Source organism: Zerene cesonia, chromosome 3 (assembly GCF_012273895.1).
Source record: "Zerene cesonia ecotype Mississippi chromosome 3, Zerene_cesonia_1.1, whole genome shotgun sequence".
Classification (NCBI taxonomy): Eukaryota; Metazoa; Arthropoda; class Insecta; order Lepidoptera; family Pieridae; genus Zerene; species Zerene cesonia.
In genome coordinates, this window is record NC_052104.1 from 2,477,904 (window position 1) to 2,500,700 (window position 22,797).

General features: G+C 33.1%; 1 protein-coding gene across 1 annotated transcript; it reads left to right on the top strand.

Annotated features, from left to right (window-relative positions):
• The first annotated feature begins 329 nt into the window (after window positions 1-329).
• Window positions 330-20,400, top strand: LOC119838914. Its single transcript, XM_038365059.1, has 4 exons — window positions 330-506; window positions 12,500-12,557; window positions 17,513-17,735; window positions 18,021-20,400. Exons 2-4 carry the CDS (start codon window positions 12,507-12,509, stop codon window positions 19,451-19,453), a joined length of 1,707 nt encoding a protein of 568 aa, XP_038220987.1. The 5' UTR covers window positions 330-506; window positions 12,500-12,506; the 3' UTR covers window positions 19,454-20,400.
• Window positions 20,401-22,797: the final 2,397 nt, after the last annotated feature.

Sequence of the window (22,797 nt, forward strand, 5' to 3'; positions counted from 1 at the left end):
GAAATCGCAATGGCGCTAACGTCTATCGCAGCTTTATCCTTTTAATTATTCGGGGGAAACATAAATCAATTCATCTCATACCTCCTGTAAGTCACGAATAAAATGGTTTGTATCAAAAGCGTCACTACAAGGATCGTACATCACGCGATAAGCTCAGCGCTCAGGAATGGCTAAAGTTGAACCAATCGGGTAACCTTCAACGTTGACCCCTCGCTTCATTCATCACCGCCTTTAATTCCGACTCAATCAGTTCGTAAATTTGGTATGTATGTAGGCAGACTTTCTCCGGGTGAAATGGGTGTACGAGAGGGGAGCGACCTTGTTAGAGGGAGTCTGACACCTGCGCCAACACCACTTGTCACTCTCAGGCCGCCGCGCGCGCACCGCCGCGCCACAAACGTTACGTTACGTGCACGTGCCATCGAATAATTTATCTGTGGGACATTTTTAATCTGTGAGAACTGTGACCTTGTGTGTGTTTCGGTTGCGTTCGGAAGATATCAACGGTATGTTATTTGGATTTATTTTATGGATAGTTAGATAATGGGGTGCTTTTATGGATGTTCCAGTATTACTGAATACATCTGATACTGAAAGCTGATAATAAGCTACAGCTTAATAAATTGCTAATCTGTATGTATAATGATGTAAGACTAAATGTGTTATGTTATCTGTGGTGTAATTCAGCTTTATATGTTATTGGCGCCAAATTTGATACAGGTATAAAATTCTACGGCTATTAAGCTTATATTATTACATAAGTAGGTATAAGCTTTATAGATCTAGGTAGGTAGGTTTATGGTCAAAGAATCAAGTGGATCTAACTTTTATCTCTAAACTTGTTTCTAGTTGTGTAGTATGATAATTTAAGAGTGGCATGCCTAACTAACATAGAATACATGTTAGGAAATGAATAACAGTATCTATAGATACTGTTGCGACTTACAGCTTCTCGTTAAATGTACGTTATTTTAAATAATGAGTGTGATACTTAGTGAAATTACCAGTGATTTATTGAGACTAGGGTGCATTGAACGGCCAGTACGGGAAAAAATTAAGTTATAATGAAAACCCAAAATTTAAAGTTATTTAGATATACTGAAACAAGTTAATGAAAATATGGAAGGGCAACAATTTTAAATTAAAATCTTATTGTTTTTATTGTCATCGATAAAGAAATATCTACATTATAGAATGGGAAATAACTGAGGGAGATTGATATCACGACTTACGATTACCATATACACTTAACATTTCAAATAATATGTCCACATTGGATATATCGGAGTCTTATTCTAACCACGTACATAATTGCTTTTCCTTATTTCCTGTAATAGTAATAATCCATTATTGTAATTATACATATTTTTTCTCCAAAAAAATTCACCCACATCCTTAAGAGGAAGGCATTCCAGATTCTAAAATATCACCAAATTAAAACAATTTCTTATCAAACATGTAGACACGCCAATCCGTTGAGGCATCAAATAACAAAACAAAAAAATACAATCGATTTGAGAACCTTCGTATTTGGGAATACCAGTGAAATATACATTACCACAGCCTCAAAAAAAGTATGTTTTTGAAATGAAGACAAAATTCAAATTCACTACCAACATGCAGTAAAGGCATGAACAGAAGGCATGTGAATTACGAAAGATTTCAATCGATTTTCATCCGATTTAACATTTCCGTGGTCAATTTGTAAGACAATTCGGTTCGTATGTTTCTGTTGAAGCCTCACCGCTTGCTTGTTATGTTTGAATTAGAAATGTTAATCAATTATAGAATAACTATTGATTCGTTTTGCAATTTTAACGGTTTTCGTCATTTCGCTTGATATTCAAATAACTGTGTGAGTTGTTAGTAAAGCACTGGGTCAAATGTAAAAATAATTAATTTGATTTTGAACGCTGGAGAAATTGTTTTATGAAATTGGATATAACTTTTTATTTATATATTAATTGCCAAGTTTACGTTGATATTATTTAAAAAATGAATTTTAAGTAACAGTAATGTGGAATACATTAAAATACTTATATTAATTTTATGAGATACCTATAGTGTCAAAAGCGAATGTTAATTTCATCTTGATTATATTTTTACAATTATTAAAAAACTTCGTTTATAATAACAACGTCCTTTCTTAATCTCAAAATGTGAAAATGTTTTTACTTCAATGACAGTATCCGAAAAACAAGAAGAAAGCTAGATTAAATTCAAGAATGAAAAGAGCAGATTGATCAAATGGTACAATGGGTGTTGACTAATGAGGAAAATAAATTAGCCTAAAATGACGAATAAAAATTACATGCTTAATATATCGCTAATCTAATAATGCTACGTCTCGTTTTTCAATATAATTTAATAACGTAGGTTTTACAGATAAAATGCGGAAAGTTTCGAACGTTTTACTATTTCTTTAACCTAAGGCACGCCATTCACGCGTAAACATTCTGCTTATACAATGCCTAATAAACGTAACGTAACTCAAGTTTTGAAATGTTTTCAGCGAACAGCTTTCAAAAGTAAAAGCCCTGTGAATAATTCCTGTACTATAATTTAACCGTAAATCGCAATGAAGTGCACGCTATAAGCAAAATCAATAACACAGCCCCACTGAAAACTGTTCAAACATAAATGATACATTTTCATAGATCCTTAACGAATATTTTCGACGCTTGCATCGCACCCACATAAATACATGTAAATATCTCGCGCGGCATGTAAAATATGTCCACGAAAGCGACAGATCAAACAAAAAGCGAAATAAAAACGTCGCAGATCAGCAAACAAGCGATCGGTAAACAGGAAACGTGTTCAAGCACACGTCGGCATTCAGTTAATCGTTTAATCGTTACGTTAATGGGAGAAATTCATCTCCGGTGCAGTGGGGCCGATACTGGAGGCTCCCGCTTTTTTTTTGTCGCACTTTCTCCATCTAAGGTTATTAGGTGTGTATTTAATTTTTTTTTTTTAACCCAAATGATCAATGTGCACTTAGGCTAACACTTATTAAGCGAGCAAAAACCTAGGGCTAATATGTAATGTAAATAACACGATCAATAAAATGCTAATCATTAAGTACTAAATAATTAAGAAAAATAGCTGAGTAAAATATATGACATAGTGTTTCATTGAATACAAGCAATATTAAACCTGCAAGAAAGAGAAGGCGATGTTCAAATATAAAACTCGCAATAAAACGATGTAATTATACATTTTAAGATATCATAATGGCAAATAAAATACTAATAGGGACCCAACAAACAATTATTCCAAGTATTTTTGCTATATGAATATGTTTTGTAGGTTTATCCTTATGATTGTATGTTTTTAGTTCATTCATTTTTATCAGATACGTCTTGACTGACCAATTTTTTGTACAATTTGACCACTATTCTTTCAGAACATAATACACAAATTTTATATTAATCAAAAAAATTCTCATCGTCCATATAAAAAACACGTGATTTCACTCAAATTATAGAAAAGCGACTCAATAAGTAATTAAATAGGAACTAATTTTATTTGACCACAATAAGCTTCACCTAGTCCTACATTAGCTTCTTGAACTCGATAAAAATATGCGTGGCCTGAAACCAAGGTTTACAAACCGCGATCACTAAAGGTAGCCGGATGGGCTTCAGGTACTTAATTAGATCCGTCTGACCTTCGAGATGTATCAATTGACATCGCATTTATTCATGTAACTCGAACTGCCATACAAGGATTCTTTACCAACAGGAATATAAGGAGGCTATTGAATGAAGAATCTATACCCTTGTCACTTTTGTGAACGCGGGCAGCTTTACCACAATAAAGTGGTAAATAATCAATTGTATGTAAAGATTTGATTTTGTATTTAAGGTCCTTTACAAAGATTCTTGTGAAGGTCCATGGTCAGTATTGATCGCTCGCTGCCAGGCAATCCTCGATCTCGATTGCCCTCTTACGTAAAAAGAGGATAAACGCTTTTTAACTTGGCAATGTCTACTTGCATGATTGTGATATGTTATCATAAAAATTATACAAATGACGAAGTAAGAAAATAAAATCTCGGGATATTGAGCCTATGTACGTACCAATAAGGATTAATTAAAAAATGTGATGAATGTCTTATAATGAATAGTATGTAATAGTGATAATAAATATTAAATTGGTAATGTCAAGTATTAAAGCATCAAATATGACTGGAAATAATTATGTCATAATTCTTTATTTACAATCACGCATGCTTAATATTGACTTATTAAAACGAACCTTATATGGCTCCGAGATAATTATGATTATTTCCTCTCTTGTGACCTTCTTTACTTGAAATAATTCATTAAGGCTAGCGATTTATTTTCGCTGAGTGAACATTTATTTCCACATGTGTAACAGTACAGAGCGAAGTGTAACGAAGGAAAGAAAGTTCTGGAAATGATCTGGTACGTCGCATATTACTCATATCAGTGTGTGTGCTTTTGTTTAGTTTATAAAATTAAATGCGAATAAGGTTTTGTTGATATGTAGAAATAATCAATGTAATTACATAAAACTTTGATAAATTTGAGAAATCAATCGAGAAAGATAATTTGAGAAAGCATTTGATATTCAAAATTAAGTACTTTTGTTTACAACTACCACATTCTCATAAGAATAGCATTGGTGATTGATTAAATCCAATTATCGTCATTAATAAGGTTATATCTGCCGGCCATAACGATTCTAAAGACAATATTAAATTTTATTCTCGGATTTTTTTTTAAATAATAATAAGGTTTTATGTTCAGGTTTACTCTTGTTTTATGTATACATCCTCTACAAAATTTACATATTAATAGGATGCTTCTACGTTTCGGATACAAGCTGCCGGATACCTACTTCCCCATCTCTTTTACTTTCTATTACGTGCTTACAATTGCTTACAGCTTTTTTAGTTGGAAATTGCACCTTAAATAAATTAGCTTCTACATACACTTGTAAAGATAATTGAAACAAACCTGTAGATGGTAGAGCGTAGACCTTTTTTCATTAAAATTAAACTGAATGGCAGAGGTTATAGCTATAACACAGCTAGTATATACTATATACGTATGTTTATGTTTACATTATTATGGTACAATGTTGCATGAAGCCACATCTGGTATTGGATCAAGTATTGCGCTGGTACGTTTCCTTACTTATTGGAACCTCGCTACAGCTTTCTTCTTCATAGCAGGGCCATTTCAAAGGCGTGGGGATTGATGGTTTTTCTTGTTTTCATCGCCTTTGATAGTGAGGGCGATATTAATACGATAAAATTATTATCATTTATTTTATGAAGGTTATTGTTGATGGTGATATTTATTACAATTTTTTTTAAAACTGTATTTCTTGTTAAGTAGGTAGTAAGTATTAATTGTATAAACATTGACTTTTATTAACGATAATTATACATTCAAATATTCTAAAAGAGAAATTATGCTTATTCATTACATTGTATTTACCAATATTTTAATCACTCATCCACAGAAAACCAGACAGAGTTTGACACTTGAATAGTGCCTAAATTAAGCAAATATATTTGAAGGTTTAAAGGATACTCCAAACAGTGAATCGAAAAAGTGACTGTTCTAAATTTGACCTTTGTAGTACGTTATAAGCTTTATTTTCGTTCAATCTATTCATAATTGAATAGATAAAAGAGAAAGTGAGATGAGTCGAAAGAATCTTCGAAGCTTCTAATTGACATATACAAACGGCCTTTTGTTTGCTCCATACTATAACTATGGACATGTGTTCACACAGAACTGAAATTTTCTCCCAATTGTCGTGTTTCGCGTGAAATTTTAATGAGAACCCGTGGTAACAGTACTGTTCACACGAGATAATTAATATAGCGTGTTTTTATCATAATCTTAATTAATTATTGAGAATTACGAAGCTTGCTTATAATTTCTATCAGCATTGTTAGTAGTTATGTTTACAAGCTGTTAATTACCTTTTGATCGGGTTATATGCATACTGATAGGACCGCTTCGTAGTTATTTGATAATCACAAACTTACAATGCCTATGTAGTTATGTCATTGTCATAATTCCTACTATCTGTTTCACTGCATTTAAAAATAGTGTATGTCACTCTCCCGCCATTAAATTGCTATTAAAAATTTTATGATTACTCCCTTATGACAAAGACACATCGTATTTATAATATTAATATGCATATATTAGTAAGGTCGAGTCCTACTATCAAATAGCGCAGCAAATGTGCGCTCATATATTCTATTTTATGCTTTGGTCTTTAATCTTTGGAGTGTGCATTACCTACACTTGTGTGTTTAGTTTTGAATGGGTAACGTTGGTAAAGAGCGAGGTAGATACGATAGATATGTTTAAAATTTTAAAATTGTATAGATCTTATAATTACATTAAAAATACATATTTTTCGACATATGTAAAAGGCGATAAATTCCTACATTGACGCCAATATAAAAAACATAGATTCAAATAAATTACATTACACTCTTATATTAAAAGGTCATTGAACCGTGTACAGAGCGATATTCCATTAGTCATCTCTATGAACAGCTTTTAAGTGGATTCAACCAATCAAAAACATCTGTTTTCTACAACAACGTATCTTTATCGTATTTCGTGTAATTATTTAATACATCCCAGATTATCGTCTCATTATATAACTGTACGTTAATAGCTCATTTCAATCACAGCACCAATAAAAAAGTAATATAAATTTCCATGATTACGAGGATTCAACTATCACCGTACTCCACGCAGCTAGCCGCCCAATGCGTAAGCTCGTTTCAAGGATGATTGAAATCAATCAAGCTAATACACGCGTACAAACATCGATCGAACATTAACACCATAAAACATCGATAGCCGCTAATTAACTGGTGAAAGTTCGACCGACTGACCAGGAACAAGACTCGATGTTTTGGACAACGATTTTATATCGATTCTACTTTCGTTTTTGACTACTCTCGTGTCAACTTTGCGTATATATTATGAGACTTGTTCTAATGAATAGTCACGATGTTAGGAGGAAATCAGAATTTATCGGCTGTTTTAAATATTTTACTATATGTATATAAAGTACTCTTAGAACCGACAAACTGACGTAAAGCTATTATATTATAATATTTTTATATATGTATACATATCTATTACGATTCGAGATACGATTCAAGACGTCTCATTTCTGATCTTGAAGTATTTGAGAGTCTAAAATGTTATACAAAAATGTAAAGAAATTAAATAAGTTTACTTTAACTAAATATTTCTAAAAATCCATTCAATTTATAAAAAGAAAAATATTTTACGTAGGTAGGCACTCCTTAATCCACACAGCCCTGACCTACGCTCTCAAAATAACTACGATGGCACTTTAAAAATCTTGCAAAAATAACGAATCAAGGTTCATTAAGCTAAAGTTTCAAACTCACTTGTAGTGTTCTATAATTTTTTACAGGTTATTTATATTTGCTTAAATATTATAAACTTTTATACATTAAAATTTTTTTATAAGTAACCAAAGTAAAGTAAATAAGAAGTAGTAGAACAAATAATGAATGCCCAATGAATCCAGGGTACAAATTTCTCACATACTATACTGTAAAAGGTGATGTGATGGACGATATATCGACACGTGGTTTCTAATCACCGGAGATGACCCTACGTATGTGTGCCAACGGGTCTTGTAAGTGGGTTTACGACACTACATGTTCCCAAGGCGTGTGTGTGTGCATTGTCTACTGTAATTAGTAATAACTGTTAGTTTCCTAGGATTGTGTGTGACATTGCGATATGGGAATCGGGATGGTTCGATTGATTTGCTATTCATTTTACTGATGCATATGTTTAACAAACGTTTGTATAATACTTACAATAAAGGTAGAATTTTGTGTGAAATAAAATTACATATGAAAGCTTTTCAATGGATCGCGGAAAATATATCAGTATATTGCCCGAGTCACAATATTATTGTATGGGATCTTGTAATATACTGAATATATCGGGTCTAAATCCAAATTATACAAGAAGTCAAATTAACGGTTCCAAAAAGACCGTTTATATTAATTAGTTAATTACGTTATATATTTATTCATTGGTTATAAGATTAAGACTCATGATATAATGCCAAAAAAATATTTAGGTAGGCTTTTCGATAAATACACAAAAATATACATACTATCTCTATTTCAAATTTGGCGGTGAACTGGCCGTGTGGATGCTTCTAGAGCATTACTAAATGCGCCGTAATTCAGGTTACATTTCATTATGGGGACATCATTTTAATATTCAATGCGGTAAATATGAAGTTTCCCATTCAAAGTCCCTCCATTCAGAAGCACGCACTGTAATGGTACAGCTATCTACGTAATAAACAGACATTTAAATGACCTATTTAACTCTGTATAAAATAAAAGACTGCTAGCTGACTAATAACATAAATATTATTATCATTTGCAACTGATTTTATAAACAAGAAATATATTTATAAAACTTTAATATAATATTTGCTACTAGGCCTATCGGAAAATTGTTAAATATTTTTTGCAATAATTTCTCTCTGTAAGAAAATTTTTATTTTAAAAATACACAGCTACTGCAATCATATATTAAACTTATTTTAATGGCAGTTTGCGATAAACTAATTAAACGTCAAACATGAAGGGTTATCGATTCACAACGTCACGTTCCGAATTTATCTGTCAAGTTTAAGAACGTGACATTCGCCCGCCTCGTTTTGTTTGCATATGAAATTTGATCTTTCTCTTTCTCGCATAACCTTATCCTCCGGATCCTCTTGCCGCCTGTGAAAGTGTAAATAAGAAGCGCTTTCGTTTAGGAGTGTTTTATTTGCTTTTATGTTTCGGCTCATTAGTTGTTAAACTTCAATGTTTATCGAAGGTCAGGTTTGGAGGCGACATTTAATGGTTTTAGAGAAATCTGTATGTAGTCACGAATGGGACGAATCAATGTTATATCCAATAGAGATAGAATAACCTTCGAGATCACGTAACGGTTGTTTTATGTTTGAGGAATTAACTCGTTTTAAATTTAAATTTTGATTTATTTCTGGTTTCGCCAAATTTGAAAGGTATTTCAATATGAATACATTTGATTTCTTTTTAAGGATTTAATCTGTATACATTTGAGCATTTCATTATTATTAAAAAAAAAAACAGTATAGGTTGTATAAGAAACAATAAATTCATTAAAAACCATATTCCAACTGAATTATGGTTTCAAAGTTATATTATATTAACATGTTCATAGAATACAACTTATAATCATATAAATAATATTCATTTTAAGTCTATTATGCTCCAACCAATAAAAAATCGAATAATAAAGAAAAATTTAAATTTAACAAATGACGGACATCGTTCTTCTCTTTGGAATGGACGCTTATCTTTCCTCACAAACATGGATGTTGCTAAAAAAATATTTAAATGTCGGCTCTAAATTACACGCATTGTCGTGTACTCTCACTATCAGCGGCCGTTGACCCGAGATGTTGTGATACCTAGCCGTCTGCGAACCGTCTAGCTTTAGCGTTTAGATCGTATTTATTTAGGTTACTAACTAAGTTACTGTGAAGTAAGAGGCAGGTGCATTTACTATTACTTAAGCTGGGCAATTAAATTAAACGTAGGACTGACACTACGAATGTTTTATTCACTGTACGCTTTTAAAATGAAAATTTCTTACGATAAAACCGTTAATAACTTATATCTAGGGAAATACTTAATATTTGCTTTTAATTACATTCGCTATCAATTCGGAATCAGAATGTGATCAGAATTTTTTATTTGTGTACAAATATTGTTTAAAGATGAAACTCTTATAAATAAACATAAGAACACAACCATTCTTTTAATGAAGGTACTTTCATATATAAGAATATGTAATGGTGGCATATTAAGCATTGACACTGAAATTTAAATAATTCTCCCATGAGTTCCACATTACACTTCTAACTTCATATTCATTTAACTGTAATGATAAAAAATTTTCAATGAAGCTCACATCTCGGTCAAGAACAAGTGAAAGTGAGAGGTTGTTGCCGCCTTTTTAGTGTAAGTACAGCCGACAAAAAAGTTGAACCGACAAATGAATATATTTTTTGTATCAACTATATTATCATATATTTGTTAATACATGCGCAGTCTGACTTACAACTTAAATGATAAACTTTTCTACGACAACGATATACTATTTTTCTTATCAAAGTAAATTAAAACTTAGCTCTATAATCCTACTATTTACTCATAAGATGACCCACTCATTTATGACTTTCCCATAAAACATAAAAAAGATCTAGTAAAAGAAAAAAAAATTGTTACAAATCGAATGCGCTACATATTACGATCGGTTATTGTACCATTAGACTATACTATGTCAATCGTGAGTCGTGACGTGATATCATTAGTATGTACATCATAGTCGAAGCCTTATTATTTATTATACCATGCTGCATAATGCTTACGTACTATTATGAAAGGTAATTGCTCTATTTGACTAATGGTAGTAATAGTAATGATTGTAGTAAAGCCTGTTTCCGTTAAATATTGGTGATTAAATAGAACATTATGTTCAATAGGGATATCGATATACAAACTACAGTAAAAATTTACAATCTTTTTAATACAAGGGTTATATCTAGATGTATAGTTTTGTTAAATCATCCTGATTTGAAGACAGCTACAGTAAGAAATTATATATAAATACCACATTTAAATTTATTATTATTACGACATTACTACACACATAAGTACGTTAATAATATTTCGACGTTTATGAACACTTAAAATGTAATCCGAAGAAGAGCGATGAGCCATACACCAACAATTCAAGAGATCCGGTCCCACCGAGGCGCAGTTGATCGAATCCATCCGCACCCAGCAATTATACAACAGCGGAACACACGTTAAACAGCAAAAAGTATCCGAGTGGACATCTACAAAGAGTTCCGGCACTTTCTCCACCTGACCCACTTGAGAAAGACCGCCCAACGCCCAAAATATTCGGTGATTAAAACCGATCTGTGCACCCGTGTCTTTACTTTCCACTGCCCCCTGCCAATTAAACCTGGCGGCAACCGACCGTACTGTTTTTGCCAATCGCATCTGACACGTGTAAAATGAGGTCTTAATCGAGCATTCGGAAAAGCGAAAATAAGATTTACAAGCGTTGCCGCCCTTTCATTTATTTGTGATAAAAGACCGCTCTTTTTTATAAATAATTACGATTAAATATTATTAAATCATACTAAACTTATCTTATATCTAACTCCTTTGAAGCTTTAATAATGTTACTGAATACGAATGAAAATGTCTTCATTTCTCAGCACGTTCGTGGGATTAGAATGCCTCAAACGAGGCTCGCCTTTGACCCGAAATTTCACAATTTCTATCCCTTATTAAAAGGAAAAGATTATTTGAGATATTGTAAATATTTTAGGTATGAATCAGAAATCTTGACGGAAAGAAGGAATTATATATATTTTTGGTTTATCTTTAACAAAAAGTGTATTTATTTCATTAATGATTGCGTTAAGCTTGTATGCATTTTGAGGTCATATTTGTGACATACTGAAATAAAATAATATTTATCCATGTACACAATAATATATATCTTTATTTATCATTAAGTGAAATCAAAAATTTCACCAATATCCTTTCAAGCCATACATTACATTAAATCGAATTAAAACTAATAGAAGAGAACATTACCTTCGATGATAAATTATTGTCTGCAACAATACAATAGACCACAATGCGCGGCCGTAAAAAGTAAAATCGTGTGTTCAAATTAATTCGCATTCACAATTAACCGTTATTATCTCAGAACCAAGTTAGTAAGGCACCAGTTACAATAGATGTAATTTATTTATTTGTTTCGTGGGGAACTGCCGCGAGAACTTACACTAGGGCGGGAAACTGTGACGTTTCAAATGCCTTACACTTTTGTTTTGAATGACTACAATGAGAGCGGCATTTCCATTGTAAATGTACCGGAATATTGTTGTATATTGCAAGTAATATACTGTTTATTAGACTGGCAAATGTTTAAGGTTGAAATAAATCTTGTGATACTTAGGAGGTATCGCTCTATCATCTACTACTTTAATCATCAGATCCTGACTTGATGATAATGGGACCATTGTCGGAGTAGGTATACTCCTTAGACGATAATTCCTTAAAGCGGTACACATTTGCCGAAAATGTGGTTAAACATCATCATCATCATCAGCACAGCCCACTGCTGGGATACAGGCCTCTTATGAGGGTTAAACGAAAAGAGGGTGGTTAAACATACATACAACAAAAAAATACGGACAAACATAGAACCTCCTTCTTTTCGTTTTCGGAAGTCGGTTAAAAAGGCAATTTCTACAAGTGATATTAAACAACGAATACGATATTCTCGAACTTTCCCTTGTTCAAGTCAAACATCGAGACTTTCGACGAACAAATTTATGAACGTTTGTTTTTTGTTTGCAGATCTAAGATGCGGTTGAGGCGCGGCGCGGCAGTTTTCATCTTACTCGTGTTTCATATGGTGAGCTCTTTGATACCTAATGTTGGAGAAAGATAATGTAAACACAGTTATGTAATCTCCTTCTCTTATAAACTTCTTCTTCAGACCATAATTTGAGTGTAATGTGTGTATTTTATATTGAGAATAGACATTTATAGATCATAAATTATCTCAAAAGATTAAAATATTTTGTTAAGACCCAAATTTAATAATGTTTTAACAATTGGAAACATAAAATATTTCCCCAACTCGCCATTTTTTGTGAGAGACTGATACATATGAAAAGTTGTTAGACTATTCATTAAAATAACATGCATTCATGATTCAAAAAAGCAGCTATAATGAGTTTTACATTTTTTAATATTTATACAAGACAACATAGTTGTCGTTTCCTATTTCGAATGATTAGATTAAATAGAGCAAACATATCAAAGTATGAAGGGATTCAGGTCAATCATCGTTACACATTTACCACATTACAAAAAAACAAATTGGGCTGGAAATATTGCTCAATCAAATGGAAGAAAAAAATGTAGTTTTATTTTTTATTGTGTAATCCTTTCAATCAAATCTTATTTATGGAAATATTTAACACGCTATATTTAAGATTTCAGGTTATGATAACCACATGAAATTATTTTATTTGATGTTTTATTTAATTCGAGATTTCATTTAGATCTTTCATTTACATTTCATAAAAGTATTTCGGCCTGTGTTTAGGTGCATTTGTATTATATTATATTCGTGTACATTACATTATAATATACATAATTATTCTCACTGACAAGACGTGAATTTATCTCACTTTTCGGATTTTGAATTGCTCATAATTAAATGGGCACTCGTAAAAAAAAAAATGCAAAAGTACTGTAAATTTATTTAAATACTAGCATTCGTCCGCGGCAGTGGACGTGTTAAATTCTAAATAAAAAACCTTTCCTCCATTTTTTTCCTATTGAATCACTCTATTAAAAAACCATCGAAATCTGTTGCGTAATTTTAAAGATCTATGCATACAAACACACAGATGGCGGAAAACAACTTTGTTTTATACTATGTAGTGATAAACCATATCCAACGTGTAACTCTGTTCTAAAATCTAACACTATTATTTAGTCATGTTTTGTTAAAAACGACGACAAGTAATAACTTTAAACATTATCACTTAGATGAGTACAGAACAATCTAGATAGGGCTGTAGTACCAATAAGCTGAAAGTCAAGGCTCGCCTATCAGTGTACTTATAAGGCGCATCACCTGGCGCCAGTTGTGCTGACGCGCAGTTTCGCTAAATTAAACTGATTGCGATTAATTTGTTGGATACGCTTTGAACATCATTGGTGTAATCATGATAAACGGTTGAGGAAATGTCTCCTGTTTTATGGTTGCGCTTTATTTTTATTCAATTGCCGCTCAATTGCAATTTATTAGAACTCGAGAGTTGAAAGGAATGTATGCAGTTTTAAATAATCAAAATCGTCGCTTTAAGAAATACCCTTTTAAAGATATAATTACGTTAATAGATGCGTCTTCAAAATTTTCATTTAATAAAATAATATAATTGTATTGCAGAATCCAATCCCTATAAATTACAGATGTGTAGTTAAGCAATAAAGTTGTGGTTATCATAAAATTTCCATTGACTTTTAAAATCACAACATCAACTAGCAATTCATATAAATATAATCTGTAACATTTTTCTTTAAATTAGAAACACACCGCAAGATCTCCACAACTCTTTCCTATTGTTTAAAAATAATTAAAATATCGTATAACACACCTTTAGCTATAACTGATACATTGACTTATCATTGCACTAAACTAAACAAAAGCAATTGGGCGTGTCCTCCAGAGGAAATGAAATGAGATCGAATCTAATACGGCCATCAGGTAAACGTGCCAAATATGGACCGACCTACTGCCCACCGACGGACACGTCGAGTTCCGTCTAACTACACTTTTTACCCGCTCAACTTAACCGACCGAGAAGGCATTACGAACATGGCAACGCAGTAACAGAACATTGTAAACAACTCCCCATATGTGCGGTATACCTAGAAACATAAAAACTCCGCCACATATTTTATTCTAATAGTCAGCAGCCAGGGTAATTAACACCATTAGGGTTTATTGAATCCATAAAACAATGGTGGATGTGGGTAATGAGAAGAGCTCCCATTTTTCTCTCAGCAAGACTGTCGTTGTTTATTTAGCATTAGAGGGTCTCTCAGTAAAGAGCTAACATTGAGCGTCCCCCTATATAATGCATTCATGTACCTACAGTCAACAAAGTAGTACAGAAAAAGCATTATTGCAATCTTAATATTGATAGTTATTAAAACATTGTAAAGTGATAAATAAGAACTACAGGCAAATTATTCACGTCGAACAAATATGTAAATTTGTCGGTAAGCGGGCCGATATAAAGGGAAGCCAGCAATCCATGACAATAGATGAGAGTCGCGTAAAGAGTAAAAGCCGCTTTCCCGTCGGCCACTGCGACCTACAGCGACGACATACATTGCACTTGAAATCCTGCTCGTCATTCTAGGCATTGTCCTACTACCTGGCCTCACCCTGATTTTATCAATGCAAACATGTTTATACGTGCAAATGTAAACGGTGAGCTTTTTGATGAAGACTCTGATTGATGTTACATGTCTGTTTGGAGGACTGATAGGTCTGTAATATGTAGAAATATTATCGATATAGCTATAAGTCGCTATGGCACGATTTTGAGTCATAGATGGTAGGTTCCTTTCGTTGGTTTTCTTCTTCAACGAGTTCATATTTTTAATACATTCGAAAATATTGAGGAAACCGAATTAGAATTTTGAGAAATCTACAAAATCATCAATAGACTCATTTTTAGACTTTCTACGATGATACACTTGAAATATTTTACTGCAAACATAGGACCGAGCGGTTTTGTACATTTATTTTGCTCATCACAAATAAAAATACAATCGATCAGGTGTACAGTATACCTGGCAGCAGTTTTCTGCCGTAAGCCACATAATAAAGAAGATTGGGTCACCTTTTTAATGAAATCTTAAACAATAATTAAATTTATTGTATTAAATCCTTAGAATAATCCTGAGTATTATCAAAAATAATTTGACATTACATCTTGAAAAAAAAAACACGATAGTGTATATTATTATTAATCGTTTAATATTAAATTTGTATGCCATGTATTTCGTGGCGAAACATGAGAAAATTGTATCTCTTTTTATTTATATTGTAACACCTTGTACATCATGGTTAAGCAAATAAAGAATATGAATTATAAATTTATTAGATGTAAGTCTGAAACAGATCAAATAACAAACATAGTGACGTTCATCCAGCGATAGGGACATAATGAAAGTAAAATTAGTCCGGTAAGATCAACGCCCGCGCACTGACATGGCGCTGACACACTGCACTTGACGCCCGCACGCCGCTCCCCGCTCCCCGCACGCGGATCTTGTTTCCCACTTATTATTGCGTTTGTTTAGTTTCTGCTTGTGTTTTTTTACCAAATAGTACAAAGGGGTATAACGTTTCTTGAGTTATAAACTGGACCATTTTTCTGAATTAATTGGTGCAAAATAATAATAATGTAGTAGTGATTTCTAAACTTATTAAGAACTCAACATTATTAACTATTAATTTTTTTCTGAATTGCTGCAACATTTCACCTGAAAATGAAGCGACTGTCTCGTTCTTATGCAATTGGTACTGATTACTGATCTTTTGATTGAATTAATTTAATACGGCAATATTTTTATCAAAATAAAAGCAATACCAAAGAAACCGGCGATTCCTCAACTGCTATCGCATCATATCTTCAATCCTAATAATTTGTAATTGCCCGAAACGCATCTTCGAAACTTTCTCTTATATTATAGGGTTACGTAACTTGATGCGTGTAGATGATTGTAGGAATCAATTCTCGGTATGATCCATTCAGATTCCAATCTACACTAATTGCAGCACTTGACAGTCGACACGAAGGAGGAACCTTTACAAGCCCACTCATAAATCTTTATTGAAGAAATAAAACAACCCGTACTTACACACATACTCTGACCAGATACCAATACTTTCTAATTTCGAGCCTCGAGGCTAAATAAATGAGAGGTAAAGCATTGATGGTTTAATATGAACTCAGATATACATCAACGCCTATAATAAGCTAGATATTGAAGACTAAACGACCGGTTTCGGACAGCGTAAAAGTTTCCAGATAATTTTACACGGACCACCCAAATACCTCTACCCAAATTTGACTATTCAATGTGAATACAAAAAAATAATTAATGATCGAGTGTAAACTTGTTGCTCAGTGGAACCTGTTTGTCATTTTCGAAAAAACAGAGCAGTCCAATGTACGATGATTTAAATCGAATGTAAAACGTATTCATGTGGAACTTTCACATGTTTCTATTTTTGTCCCAAGAAAATTTAAAGCCGAAAGTCATCTAGCGAGATTTCGTCCGACCCAGAAGTGTTGGGTGCTGTCGCATAACTTCCGATGTAGTTACTCCGGGAGACAGTAAAAACGGTCAGTGTGTCGAATTAAATAACACTTTAAATATTGCCCACGCGCACTAGTGAAAGCCAATGAAGATACAAAACGATTTTCTTATCGAATTCCCGAGATAGCGCTCTGAACGAAATTAAACTGCAGGTTTTAATTTATGATGCAAAACCTTTTCTTATAAGACTGATAAATACGGAACTGTGCTTAAACTGTTATTTCATTGATTGTTTTTATTTCCATCACGTCACATCGGAACGATTTTATGTGTAATTTTTGTATCTGAAAATGATTTTGATGAGTCACATAGACTACTTTTTACCTTGGAATTTTTTTTTGGTTTCAGGAGCGAAACCGCGGGCGGAATGCTAGTATTATATTTTAGCGCATATAATGTTCTTATCCTATTCTTTATTACCTAAAAACTTACGACCTATCTTTCAATTTACAGAGTGGAACATTGAGCGATCAATCGTCAAACGAAAATGGCGGCGGAGGCGGTAATCCCAGCCCGGACTCCAACAGTGCTGCAGAGCCTTCCAGCGACCAACTCGCGATGGAGTCTGCAGAGAGAGAAACCCCGAGTCATGCGTACAACGGCCCACCCCCGCCAGTACCACCCCCGCATAATAGGAGACAGAATCCACCTCATCACCAGCCGCATCATCCTATAGGTAAGCACACGAGACATTTTCTCTTTCATTTTACTTTAAAACCTTAACCTTTCGTAACAAAAAATATTAAAAATGAATTTACGCAAGCATCAAGTCTTTCATTTCTAAATGAATCTAGCCATAGTTACAGTCTACCACACAAACAATAATAATATAATTATAAATATCATAATTGAGTGAACCATACAAAATGATTGAAGTTAGTGATGCATGGCATATTCATGGTAACACAGGTGTTTATAAACAAAAAATACGATATGTTACTAAAATGATAAATATTTTCAGGGATGCCCAGGATTCCAAACCATCACTCTATGCACTCAAAACCTTTTGCGATCGGATCTTCTGTAAACCATCACAAGAATGATATTGGACCTGGCTTTCGGGGACCACCACCGCCACCACCAGCGCCTCCAGCCGATGCTCAAACTTCCGCAAGTGATAAAGTTTTCAGTACCGCAGGAGATGTCTGGCCTGCACCAGCACCCGATATGCCCAAAATAGTTTCTCTAGACGTTAAATGTGAAAAGAATGCTATGCGAGTGTTTCTCAGCTTCGATAAACCCTTCTTTGGCATAGTATTCTCTAAAGGTCACTACTCAAATCATCAATGCGTTCACCTTCCTCCTAACTTGGGCAGAACGTCGGCTTCATTCGAGATTGGTGCACACGCATGTGGAACTGCAGGAAGTGGTGACCCCAGGTACAGAGGAGATGTCGCCGCAGCGGGCACGTACTTTGAGAATGTTATAGTGATTCAATACGACCCACAAGTGCAAGAAGTCTGGGATCAAGCCAGGAAATTGCGTTGCACGTGGCATGATCAATACGAAAAGGCTGTTACATTCCGACCATTCCCCGTTGATATGCTTGACGTCGTCCGAGCTGATTTTGCCGGCGACAATGTTGGATGCTGGATGCAAATTCAAGTCGGTAAAGGACCTTGGGCATCTGAAGTGTCTGGCTTGGTGAAAATAGGTCAAACTATGACAATGGTTCTGGCAATCAAAGACGATGACGCTAAATTCGATATGTTAGTACGCGATTGTGTGGCGCATGACGGACAACGTGCACCTATCCAATTGGTCGACAGGCGAGGTTGTGTGACAAGACCAAAATTAATGTCAAGGTTTACTAAAATAAAGAACTTCGGAGCTAGCGCATCTGTCCTATCTTACGCACATTTCCAAGCATTCAAGTTCCCGGATTCAATGGAAGTACATTTCCAATGTACGATACAGATATGTAGATACCGTTGCCCAGAACAATGTTCAGAAGGTCACAATGTGATTGCTCCTCACGCGGAATACGGGCCACCACAGATTGATTCTTACCCAGTTGGAGTTGAAGTACGTCGTGACGAAAGGAGAGTAAGAAGGCAGCGACGGGCAACATCGCCCGAAAAGGAAGTAGGAGTTAACAGAGTGATACGCGTTGTGTCAGCCGGTGACCTTAATCTTGATTCTGCGGAAGAGAACTCAGCTCCCAAAGTCGTTCCAACACCAGGACTCGTGTGTATGACCACTCCTGGCTTCGCAGCAACACTCGGCGCTCTCCTTATCACGTTAATCAGCTCTTGCGCTGTATCAGCAGTATTATTCTTTAAACTACGGCCAATTTCAAAATTGAAGAAAAAAACTGCTGCCATAACAACGATAACTCGACCACACCCAGCATCAGCGCCACATGTAATTTCGAAAAGTCGATTTTACTCGTAACATAGCCCTTTTAACTTAATTTGTACATATTAGTGTGATGAGACTGAAGTATATAGATCAAGCCTAAAATAAAGCGTGTGCTATACGAGTGCTCAATTGGTTTAAAATTCGTTTATCTAATCTTATTGGAAAATTTGTGTTATTTATTGTATTTAGATAGGTCTGTAAACTGCCATTTAAGAGGCTAAAATTATGAAAAATATTTGTATGCACCTGTGTCATGAATTAAGCTACAAAATAGTACCTGCGCATCTCGAGTTACTTGTGTAAAAGCGCATCTTTATATCCATTAGCCTAATTATATAGTTTTTTTAACAAATTATAAATCCCGATATTTTAAAATGTACGCAGATTGACGAAATCTTTATAGGTGTCATATTGTATTAATTTTAATGAATTATTTGTATTTTTGTATCTTATTATTTCTCTGATAAACTTTAACTGGTCTGCGTGATATAATAAACTAGATAATCAATGTTTGAGCAATTTGAATGAAAGCATTTAAATAAAAATTTAGAATGAATTCAACGATAATAGTGATTTATATGAAACCTTAAGTACAATCTTCTGTTACCTCTTGTCGAAGGAGTTTTGACGGAGAGGCAACGGAAATTTTGTTATCGATAGTATTTAGGTGAACCGCTAGCTTAATTTAAATTAACTTGTCATTAGTATTAATATTATTTATTTTAGTTAAGACTTTGTTGTAGTCATACTTACAAAATATTTATTTGAACCACCTCATTACCTCTTCTTCTATGTTAATTTTGTTACGTTTCTCCTTATTGTGTAATTCATTATAACTGAATACATTGCGTATTCGTCAACGAATGTGATCGTTGTATGGTGTTTGAATGAATTTTTAAATATTTAAAGATGTTTTAATGCAAGTATAAAGTAATGTACAATATCATGAACAAATGTAGCAATAAAATATATTCACAAGTTACAGTTATTTTATTTTACCTGTTCGCTAGAATTGAAATGTTGTATTTGAGTGTCGTGTGTATCCAACACATTTACACCTTCATTAAGAAAGTCGTCTTAAAACAAATTAAAATTCATAAAGTTTACAATTTATAAATGAAAGAAGGAGAAAGAATTATCCTACTACTATTATAAATGCGAAAGTTTGTAAGGATGTGTGTGTTTGTTGCTCTTTCACGCAAAAACTGCTATTTGGTACGTAGACAGCTGGACAACTGGAATAATATATAGGCAACTTTTTATCCCGATATTCCTACGGGATACGGACTTACGCGGGTGAAACCGCGGGGCGCAGCTAGTAATTAATAATTTAAAACGTAATTTTATTGTATTACGTGGTATGGAGAAATTGCGTTACAAAAGAGGGTTCGATTCCCTTTGGGAGTCAAATTAAGTAAGCAACGCCTACTTATTAAATTTCTGTAAGTTCAATATGTAGTCTAAGTAAAAAGATTTACAATTAGATTGTAAATGTAACTAAAAAAGTGAAAATAAATCTGTTCCTTTAAACTAAAAATCAAGTTGGCTTGCCAGATCTACAATATAACGGATATAACGGAGGATGGATGTATGTATATGTGAATGTTTTTTTAAAAACTACTGAACCGATTGCAATGAAATTGGTACGTAGATAACTGGACAACTGGAATAACACATAGGCAAATTTTGTCCCGATATTTCTGCGGGATACAGACTTACGCGGGTGAAACCGCAGGGCACAGTTAATCTTTAATATTTATACATATTTATACTCCCTCTCTTAGATAATATTAGGATATGAAATGGATTTAAGGAACCCATACATTACTTTTATTATTATAGGGACAGAGCCAACGGTTAGCATTTCCTTGAATATTCATAAGCTTCCATAACAAACATTACATTATAAATATGAAAGTAACTCTGTCTGTGTTCTTCACGTAGATAACCGATTTTAAATTTATCACAGACATACTTTGATGCCAAAGAAAGGACATAGGATATAGTTATCATCCCAGGAATACCACCAAAGCGAGAACTGTACCGTGAGAACCCCGAACTGTCTCTTTTTATTTTTTAAATTTCTAGCGAAATCTCTCTTTTCTAGAAAATCATAAATGTATTAGGACAAATTATACCATGGTCCATGAATTGACCAAGTGATTTCATCTAATATCACTGAATCAGTTCAATAAAACAAACGCAACCTTTTAAATAATTTATTTCATTAAAAATTAACAAGTGTATTCACTTATAAACATGTTATATCTATATAAATGAAATATTTGTTTAACAAATAAAATATTGAAGGATATAATATATAAATTGTATTATAATAACATACATAACGCAACCATATCCCATAGATGAAGGTAGAATCGTAAAGTATCTACAGAGTTAAACAGTAGTAAAATTGCACTTAAAATTTATTTTCACAAAATAGCTTAATAGTAATAGTTAAATTAAATAAATGCAAGATTTTTGGGTGGCATTATATTATACATTATACAGAGTATAACTGTATAATTCACGACAACCACGGAATAACTAACAGTCGAAAATGTTATTTATATAAGTCACGTTTAAATACCTTTCCATGTAATCAACTATTGAAAATATTACACATTTTTGCATAGTCCAAAAATCAAACTGGAAATATAAAATTATATTAGAAAACTGTTTTATTTCGTTATCATCAACACGTATGCAGTTATTGTCTTAGAAATCAATTTTAACAATGGTATAAAAAGAATTTAGAAAACATACAAAACCATTGGTTCATTACTAAAATAATTTCAGTAAAACAATCTATGGCCCGGCCCTTTTAAGAACAAAAAAAAAAAAATTAAATAACGTTTATTCGAAAGTACAGCATCCCTAACATTTCTTTCCACGTGTATATTACCTAGCTAATCACTAAAACCTACACAAAAAAATATCATCTAATCGATATTTAAATATTAAAAGAATAATTATGTATATTGAGCAATAAGTTCAAGAAAATTCTCGATTAAATGCAGAATAAATGCAACATTCAATAGAATAGTTATTTATAAAATATATTAAGTAATTATTGTATTCATTGGTGTTTCAACAATCATTATATTATTATCTTACAGTATAACCTATTTCAGTACTTAATTCTACAGTCTAAAAACTTAAAAGAAACGAAGAATTATTTATAAAGGCAACGTTATTATATTGGCAAAATAGAGACGAGACAATTTTAGATAAATCTAATGGAATAGAATAAAAATTAATACGTATATAAATGCACTTTGTAAAGAGATATATAAAATAGCATTTTAAAATTGCAACTCGAGAATTATGCAATAATTATACAAATATATCTATCGACAAAATACATTTGGAAAGTA